At 37.9% G+C, this 10,102-nt stretch overlaps 1 protein-coding gene across 1 annotated transcript; it reads left to right on the top strand.

Moving 5' to 3' along the window:
* The first annotated feature begins 4,973 nt into the window (after positions 1-4,973).
* Positions 4,974-6,181, top strand: LOC142632600 (serine/threonine-protein phosphatase 7 long form homolog). Its single transcript, XM_075806975.1, has 3 exons — positions 4,974-5,422; positions 5,524-5,614; positions 5,783-6,181. The coding sequence occupies exons 1-3, from the start codon at positions 4,974-4,976 to the stop codon at positions 6,179-6,181; spliced, it is 939 nt and encodes a 312-aa protein (XP_075663090.1).
* The last annotated feature ends 3,921 nt before the right edge of the window (positions 6,182-10,102 follow it).

Genomic DNA, 10,102 nt, shown 5'->3' with positions numbered 1-10,102 from the left:
TTGAAAGTGGTTTAGATATTTACCTATAAATTGAAGAAGAAGGAAGATTTTAATTTTGTAGAATGATCAATGAAAGTTTCTCAGTGTGAAGACAAAGAGATTTTGGGTGTGGGAGAGTTGGGACAAGTGAGATTTGGGTGTGGGCGACAAAGTGTGATTTGTGAGTTATAAAAACTGAGACAATTGGGGCAGGTTTTGTAATTAATTGGTATTCAAGTTTAGCAAACTTGGGTTCTATTTAGGAAAAAAATTTACCCACCTAGAACTCGAGTTTAATAAACTCGAGTTCCAGGTGGGTAATTTTTTTACCAAGTTGGAACTAGAGTTTAGTAAACTCGAGTTCCACGTTATTTTTTATTTTTTATTTTTTTAATTCCACTTCAAATTGCCACACGACCTAAACTAATTGGAGCTTGAGTTTGATAAACTCAATTTTGAGTTAAAACTCGAGTTTGACAAACACAAGTTCCAAAAACATGCTACATAACTAAATATCTCCGCATGCTATTCACCTAAAATTTTCCTTAAAAATTACTATTAAGAAAATTTTGCCTTTTTGGTGGAGCTTGGTTTGAGTGTGGTTAAGGGTCACTATAGGTGAAGGCAAATATTTTTGCTTTGATTTTATGAGAAACAATCTTTTTATTTTGAGTTTCTCTTCTTCATATTTGGGTTGTGTTTGGAGCTTGCTAAATTTGATTTTTGTGTCTAATGGAGTTGGAGATTGTTTGATTTGTTTTTTTTTTGTTTGGTTTCCAAGTAAGAAAATATGTGAATGTTCCCACATTTTTTTATATCTTTAAAATTGAGAAATGATTTTTTTCAATTTAAATGTTAATGTGACATTTTTTAATATTTATTAAAAATATTTATTATTATTTTATGGACACAGCTTGTGTTCAGTTCATTAGTGCATTAGACATATTGGAACAGAGAAATGCGTCTGCATCCTAACATGTCCAGTGCAATTGATGCACATATATGACACATATGGTTCTAACTGGATTGGTAAAATAAAAAAAGTAAAAAAATAAAATTAGAAAAGGGAACGGTTCTTGGTTTTTATTCATTGAACCACCAGTTTTGACATTTTTACTAGATTGGATTAGGGTTTGTTTTCTGGTTGAAACATGCAATCTAGTTTTAAAACCATGGTACCATGTAAGCAATTTCTATTAATGAGTTGATGAAAGGGATCAAATTGGTTGCAAGTTAAAAATAACAATGACCAATTTAATTGCTATCAAAATGTAGATCAAATTAACAATGACTCGAAAATGTGGGAACCAAAAATAATATCTTCATCTATTAGAATACTAAACAATGAGTAGTACGATGACTAATTAAGGGGTGTCAACGGTCTTGTAACACTTTAGAATTTGACACCTATTTAGTATATTGAACAATTATTTTTTGTGGTATTTCCAACACTTTAAAATTCAAATTCCCCTAATCATTGTGTACTCTCAACATACTAGTGGAGTTTAAGAAGGGGTTTCACATATGTATACTTAAATTATACGAGTAGGATTTTTATCTGGGATAAAAAAAAAAAATTCCCCCTCCCTTTTATTGAGATATTAAAAAGGAAATAATTACACCCCTAAATTGGTTTAAATGTAATTTCAACTTAACATTTTATTTTACTTATTTTTACCCAGCAGGGGGGAAAAAATATTCTTTGGGTTTCCCGTTTCCCCAAGCCTGAGGATAGGTTGGCCCAAAATTTGGGATAAATTTTAGGGCTGTTTGGCAGCATAGTTTTAACACAGCTTAACACATTTTAAACAACATTACACACATTTCTATAGATTTTTTCACTCACACGTATATTAAATATATGTAGCAAAGTTTTAACACAATTCAACACATTTTAAACAACATTACACACATTTCTATAAACTTTTTTACCTACACATATATTAAAAGAGAGATGCTAAGTCTACAACATTTTTACAACAAATCACAAGTAATTAGTTGTTATTGGTTCAAATTTAAACCTAACATGAAGGTTACTTTTTAGTCTCAACAATAACAACTAATATCAACCTGCTACTTAAAATTTATTATAAAAGTATTGCATATTATTTCTCATGTTAAAAACAACCGAACAACGTGCCTCAAAATACTCTTCCAATGAACACCCTTTCCAAATAGCGGTATTGTGCTAATGATTTCGTTAGTTGGCCGGTTTTCAAAGAATGTGGGAAACTAACATCTCGAGTACTAGAAACTCGAGATTTAATTAAAAATCGATCTTTTAAAACTCGAGTTGTGGTGTTTGTCACTACCATTACGTGGATGAATTTTCCACGTGGAGGAATTTAGCTACGTAGATATCGAGTTTATAAGACTCGATATTTGCACAATATTCCTCTCTCATACATCCTGAAACGCTCTCTCTTAATCTCTCAACTCTCAGTCTCTCAAACGCTCTCTCTCAATTTGTCAAACACTTTCTCACTTTCTCAAAGGAAATACTCTCACTCAAACACCCAAATGCTCTCCTCTTTCCTCAGAACCCTCTCTCTCTCGCTTCTCAGCTGCTGCTACATCGACTGCCGGTCCGCCGTAACACACCGCCGATAAGCCTCTCTCTCTTCTCTAATTCCATGGGTGCTTACACCTTTTGGTCCTGCTATGAAGAGTTGGGTTTGTTGTTTATGATATAGCCTTTCACGGAATTGATTTTTCCTAACATTTTTCTGGGTTCTTCTAGATTAATTCACAGAGTCATGAATTTAGGATTTTTATTTTGTTTTGTTTTGTTTATATGATGTTACTGATATAGCAAGACCATGACCTAATAATTGAAATGGATGCTAAAGTGTTGATAAAGCAAATCACTCCTTACATAATTAGTGAAATTGATGCTAAAGTAGCCGTACATTGGGTAAATTACTATGTTTTTTTCTCCCTAATATTTCAAATGTAAAAGTTCAGTTTATAACTTTTTGTCTTATGTTAAAATAGTCATATTTGTTATAGATTAATGATCATTAACTCTTGCAGTCAATAATTATAGATTAATTATCATGCAGTAAAATACAAAACTATAGCCTCAAAGGCTCAAACTATACAGAGTGATCCTAGGAGTAGCACAAACTGATGTGTGCCCTTTTAAACAATGTAATTCTTCTATACAAATGTTGGTCCCTAAACATTAGTTCATGAGCAATTTTGGAACTTAAAGTTAAAAGTGATTGTTTTTAGTTCCTTAGATGACATGACTAAACTAAAAATTGACACATCATGACTCTATAGATACTAAAAGCGATTACTTTAAACTCTTCAGTAACTAAACTCACTCCTAGGTAGATTGCCGATATGACATCAATCACATTAATTGCCATCTCAGTTTGTAAGCTTTTTCGAACTACAAACTCAATAAATATCCTAAGCAATCCAGTTATGTGTTAGTTAAGGTTAAGTGTGCATACACACCTTCAACTAAGCCAGGAGTATCAGTGTCTGGAGGAAATATAAGAGAGACATGAATGTCATCAGCTATAACCTCTTGTTGTAACGCCTCCGCCAAACCTCTAAGCCCAAACTTACTCGCTGAATATGCCGTGTAACCATATATACCCACCTACACGCATTTCAAAAAAAATAGAAGTTAGTTACACAATAACTTCAATAGATAAATGTGTCTAGTGCGTTTGATGATGCTAATTATTATTATTGCACCTGACCGGCTTGAGATGACATGAGAGCGATTGAGGCGGGCCCATGGTCAGTATTTGTAAAAATAGTCATATTTGTTATATAAGTGATGAATTCTCTGTTTATCAAAAAGAAAGGGGAAAAAAATGTTACACTCTCATTACTTGCAACTTGTCAACTAAAATTATTACATCCAAATATTGCACGTTGTCATTTTACTTTCAATGGAAATAATACCACAGCGAACTAGATCTACTATTTATTAATTAGTATTTAGTGCCCATATAATGAAAAATATGACTCATCCACTTTAACATAACATTATCCAATTCTCTTCCCTCTCTTCATTTCTTCTTTCTGATTCACATTGCCTAGTTTAATTAGGTAGGGTAGCTGGTTATGCCATGGGACAAAAAGTCATCCACATCCCCATAGAATATATAAATCTCCTCGAGAGTTAGAAATTCCTACAAATTCAAAGGTCAAACTGCCAATGATAACCTGTTGCATTAGTGTTCAACAATGAATCTTTAGTGTACAAATTCAGTACCACTCAGCTTAACTCAAATGAATAGGTAAACATAGGAACATAAAAGATCAAGGCTGTACTTCTTCTTGCTTTCTATTCTTTTAGCATCCTTTTTTAAATAATGCCAATAAGCTGCTCTTCAGTATAGATTTATTTTTCATGTAGAATAGCATTCCTTTGCCCCCACACTATTAATGATCTCACAGTTGAGTATCTGAATGTTTGCAGTATGGAGCCTCAGATTGATGACGAGCCATAGATCTTGCACCCTGGTCCACTTGATGGGTCATTGTTGACGCGACAACGATATCATCGATCAGAGGACATTTGGAATGGCGAGGTGAAATATCTAGCTCTAACAACCACTTTAATTTTTATGTTGTCTTTGACTTTTAGTTAGCAAGTTCTTTCAAAGTTGTATTTGTAGTTGTAACAACTGCTATAATTTTTATGGATTTTGCAGGACCCGGGCCCACTTACGTGCTGTGGTCGCACTAAGGAGATGGCAAGCATTCAGATGGGAGATAATCGGGTGATTGATATTATCAAGTTGCTAAGGCTGGAAGGATTGTTTAGGGTCCCTTCTAGAGAGATAGATCATTGCCTAATATCGGCCCTAGTTGAGCGATGGCGGCCGGAGACGCATACGTTCCATCTTCCACATGGTGAGATGTTAATCACCCTACAAGATGTGGAGGTCATTTTCGGACTTCCTGTAGACGGTGAGGTCTTGGTTGGGCCAACTGCTGTGGTGGATGGGGACTGGCGAGATCTGTGCATGGAGTTGCTTGGTTTTACCCCGGCGAATGACAACAAAACTTTGGTGGGGCAAAGAATTCTCATCAGCTGTCTTGTTGACGCCATTGCAGCACCACTGCCTCATGACGCAACGGAGATGCAGATACACCAGTATGCCCGGTACTATATTTTAGCGCTGCTAGGGGATAAGCTTTTCATGGACAAGTCGGGAGATAGGGTGCATTTGATGTTCTTGGCGTTCTTGCGTGACCTTCGTGATCCGCCACAGTATAGTTGGGGTAGTGGTTGCTTGGCTTGGTTGTACATAGAGTTGTGTCGGGCAAGCGAGAAATGGGCATCACAGATTGGTGGGGCGTGCACATTGGTCCAGTATTGGGCATGGGCAAGGTTGCCATTCTTGTGCCCAAGGATAGAGCCCCCACCTGGATGTGATTATGGCCCATGGCCATATGCTCCACTTGCATTTAAGTAAGTAGTTTTCTGATATTGTGTGTGTTCTGCAATGTACTCTTCTTAGTAACTATAACATGGGTATTATCTTATCTTATGTTATTCGCTTGTAACTGTAGGTGGGTGCGGGTGCCAAGCTCGAAGAGTAGGCCATCCGGCATGGCCTTGATCCACTATCGCGAGCAATTAGTTAGATTGCAGCCGGACCAAGTATGGCAAACAAAAATTTTGTTTGGTTATGTTAATTTTCCTTAAGAATATGATTGCTTCATCCTTTAACATATCTTCTGTTTTAATTTTTGTTTTTCCCTTTATCTATGTATTCTCCCTTGTTTCATTCCTTGATGTTATGATAATTTTTTTTTGTTTCTATTGTAGATTGTGTGGCAGCCATACGAGGCAGACTTCGGCCACCTTCCTGACTTTTGCGTTGCAGGGAGGGATACGTGGACGGCAAGGGTGCCACTTGTGTGTTTTTGCATAGTAGAGATACACCACCCAGATCGTGTCCTTCGTCAGTTTGGGTTGGAGCAAGAGCGGCCCGACCATGTTGTGTACGATGAAAGACTGCATAAAATGGACTTGCGTGGGAAGGTGGAAAAGAATTGGAGGGAGGAGCATGGACCGTATATCCTTACATGGGATATGAGACAACAACGACTTTGCCATGCACCTCTTCAGACTGGTAAGATGCCTCGCGATCATGACTATTACCGCTGGTACCGTTCGGTCACTCGAAAGTATGTCGACCGCAACAGCACAAAATTAGATATATAGGTAATGTGTTCTAATTAGACATATCTTAGTTGAGTATTTGGGTAGATTAATAAATACTATATTATCCATTCTACAATTGATATGTAAATGTCTCAAATCTAATTGTACTGGTTCTTTCTCGGTTTCAGATTGAAAGCCATTTAGCGTTGTTGGAGATGCTTCCTGTAGGCAGCCGAGCACATAACCATGTCCGACGCGTCCTAAATGATCTAGCTGGGCTTATTCGTGACTTCACCGGTCGACCTTTGGCCCGCAACAATGCCGGATTAGGCAACCACTTTGGCCCCATGGGATCCCTCCATAATGACTGTGACTTAGGAACCACAAATGCATGCTCATAAGTGTTAAGGGCATTGTTCAAACCATAACATGGGTGAATATATGTGGTCGAATCAATATGTAAATAGTCACATACTCTAATTGCATGTGAACACGGGATTCCTATATTTTGCCATTTCCCACAACTGCATGTTTTTTCCCGTAACCGAACTTCGTAACTGTGGTTTCCCCCTCCTGCGCTACACATGTTGAGTTGGGTAACTACTTGAAATATCAGCTCTTCATTGCTAAATGGCTTGAGATAGTGTTTCTCAGATTTACGCTTATTTCCATCCCACGTGGATAAGGCATATTCACTCCATTTCTTACCCTCTGACAACTCATAATGGTATTCTTTGTGCCGGTCGTGGAAATATTGAACAAGTTTGTTCCAAGTGAACTCAACCAACGCGGCAATAGGAAGGCCCCGTGCACCTTTCAAAGACACCATTGAAACACTCGATATATTGGTTGTCATTGCTCCAAAACGTCTCCCACCATCGTATGACTGGGTCCACATGTCCACATCCTCGCTCATTAGGTATGTGTATGGAAGATAATTTTGATTCTTTTCCTTACCATCCCTCCCCGTCACCTTCTTCTTCTTCCTAATGGCCTCAATTTCCACCTGCTTAATGGAGTCCATTATGGTAGCAAATTTAACTACCTGACTAGCATATCCCGCTTTCAACGCCGCTGACTTTAGAGTCGAGTTCTGAAAATGGGTGTTGAAGTTGCTAGCAACATGTCGAAGACAATATCTATGAAATACCCCTGCTTTTCCATCATCCCTTCTAGGCCAGTTTGCAATGGCGTTTTTGATACCGAGATGTCGGTCATAAATTATGCAAATGCCGTCGTCAGGTATCAGGTGGCCAATCGTTTCTCTGAGGCATCGTAAAAACCACCTCCAACTGGACCCTGACTCACAATCCACAACAGTAAAGGCGAGAGGGAATACCTTGTTGTTAGCATTGGTTGTCATTGCGACCAACAACTTTCCCTGATATTTACCATACAGATGGGTCCCATCAATACTGATAACCGGCTTGCAGTATTTGAATCCTGATATGCATGGACCGAAAGACTAAAACACATAATGCAACAATACGGTGTGATCTTCATCGGTGGGTGTGACACAATAGCAAAACTGGGTAGTCGGGTCCTGATCAATATACGCCATTAGCAACTTTTGCAGCCTTTGGTAAGATTCTTCCCAATCTCCAAACATAAGCGCAATCGCCTTTTGTTTCGTATCCCATACCTTGTAGTAAGAAGGCTTATGGCCATTATATTTCGCCTCTATCAGAGATCTGAGATGCTTAATTTGAGTGGTGTGATCCTCACGTAACTTGTTATGGATTTCTGCTGCAATAAAATTACAACTCATCATTCTACCATCATTTCGCACCCTAGTTGGTATACACGTGTGAGGACCCACATACACGGTGACCATCCATAGATTTTGGAGCTTGGGCTTCATAACTGCGTAGACATACCACTTGCATGACTCATGCACGCATTTCGTACAAAAAATTTTCCTCGTCGACCTAGTGATCTTAAAGTGTTTGTTTTCCTTGAGGGCACAAATTGTTAATACGCGCTTCACCTCCACTTTACTGGCAAAAGTCAACCCTTTGCACAAATTCATCCCCTCTCTCCAAGTAGACATAAATGGCACCTCAATATGCGAAGGATCAACCATATTTTCCCAAGTATTTGCAGAGAATGACAACGCAGGAGGTGCGTAGGCAAGGATTGTGTTCGTAATGTTTTGGACACTAATAACATTGTCTGCATCAGGTTTAGTACCGTCCAATGTCTCATCGTCATCAATGTCCCTCTCAAAGTCCTCAAAGTCCCGAAAGTCCCCTCTGTCAATCATGTCTTCATACTCATCTTTATCGGCAAAATCTTCACCGTTAATGGCAAGATTCTCATCAACATAGTCATCATCATCATCGTCATCATCATTGTCATCATCATTGTTAACGGCAGTAGTCTCATCAACGTAGTCGTCGTCGTCGTCATCATCATCATCATCATCATCATCACCATCGGCATGAACATTATTATCCTCTACATGTGTAGAATACTCATATTGAGCATCCGGAATCGTAACTTGTAAGCTTGTGGTTGTTTGTTGGATATCCTCTTGCCATCCTGCACGCGGCTCCAACTGTATGTACAACTCAATGTTACTTACTTCAGCTATACTCTCCAACTTGTCAAACATGATCTTTACATGTTTGTTTGTTTCTATCACCATATACTTGTAATTAATACGGTGCTTGAAGATTTCATTTGGCATACGATAAGTAATTTGTATGTTGTGCACATCAGGATTCTTACACAACTCTTCCATGACAAACATCTTCAATTCATCAAGGGTTTTCAACCTACGATCAACTTGGGCATAATAGGTCTTCATACCCGGCCCCTCAAATGGCAATCCCTTGTTCGCATTGGGATTGATAAGCGGACCACCGTGGTATATGATTATAACAACATCAGGCATTGTGAACTTGTTCAAGTCAAGTCCTATGTTAGTTAAATCACATAGTTGTAAAGTGAGGGAAAAAAGTAATGCAATCTTACCAATGAACATATTCAAGCCAGGTTATAGAGTGCCCATTAATATCTAAAGGCCAAGACGTAAACCTTCTAATCCTAGTGGATGGAGAGACGGAATTATCTATTACTCCATTGTGTGGTGACCTATAATGCCTAAAAGGGTTCTGAAAGAATTAGGTGGGTAGAGGAGCATGATTACATACCCATTCACTACATTCATTCACTACCCATTTCATACCCAAACCAATGATAAATAAAGTCAAAAAAACTTGAAAGATCATGATAAAAATAAAAGCCTAGAAATGATGAATAAAATTTTGATAATTACATACCCATTTCCATTCATTACATTCATTCACTACCCATTTCATACCCAAACCAATGATAAATAAAGTCAAAGAAATTTGTAAGATCATGATAAAAATAAAAACCTAGAAATGATGAATAAAATTTTGATAATTACATACCCATTCCCATTCATTACATTCATTCACTACCCATTTCATACCCAATGTGGTTTTGTGAGAGTGAGTGGTGTGAGAGAGTTATGGGTGAGTGAGAGTTAGTGAGGGTGAGTGAGTGAGAGTTAGTGAGGCTGAGAGGAGCTCTGTTTTTAGGCTTTCTCTGTGAGTGTTAATGCCACGGGCTGGGTTTTAAATAAACTGTCTAGAGGAAATTGAGTCTATAAGACTCGAGTTACTCTGGAAAAACTCGAGTCTCTAAGACTCGAGTTTCATGCTTATGAAAACATAATTTAAAAATAAGATATAGTAAAACTCGAGTTTTATAGACTCGAGTTTTATCTGGAGTAAAACGAGTTTTAGAGACTCGAGATCTAGGTGGCATTTGGTCCACCTCAGCAAGCGCAAAGCGAGTTTCTGAGACTCGATTTTTTATGTAAATCTCGAGTTTCAAAAACTCGAGTTGTTATTTTCCTTTATAGTTTCAAACAGTGCCTAACTTACTATATTTATGCCATCTACACCGCTAATCTGCACATTCTCCCCTCTTCCAAACCGCGCCCCTTAT

Source organism: Castanea sativa, chromosome 4, assembly GCF_040712315.1.
Source record: "Castanea sativa cultivar Marrone di Chiusa Pesio chromosome 4, ASM4071231v1".
Classification (NCBI taxonomy): domain Eukaryota; kingdom Viridiplantae; phylum Streptophyta; class Magnoliopsida; order Fagales; family Fagaceae; genus Castanea; species Castanea sativa.
The sequence above is the reverse complement of the archived record's forward strand: the minus strand, read 5'-3'. Positions and strand labels throughout refer to the sequence as shown.

What these genes read in the sequence shown, in the direction of transcription:
- LOC142632600 (XM_075806975.1), top strand. Translation starts at nt 4,974, where the DNA reads ATGGAGTTGCTTGGTTTTACCCCGGCGAATGACAACAAAACTTTGGTG. An exon ending in TATGCTCCACTTGCATTTAA is followed by an intron (nt 5,423 to 5,523) that starts GTAAGTAGTTTT and finishes TTGTAACTGTAG; the next exon opens with GTGGGTGCGGGTGCCAAGCT. An exon ending in TTAGATTGCAGCCGGACCAA is followed by an intron (nt 5,615 to 5,782) that starts GTATGGCAAACA and finishes TTTCTATTGTAG; the next exon opens with ATTGTGTGGCAGCCATACGA.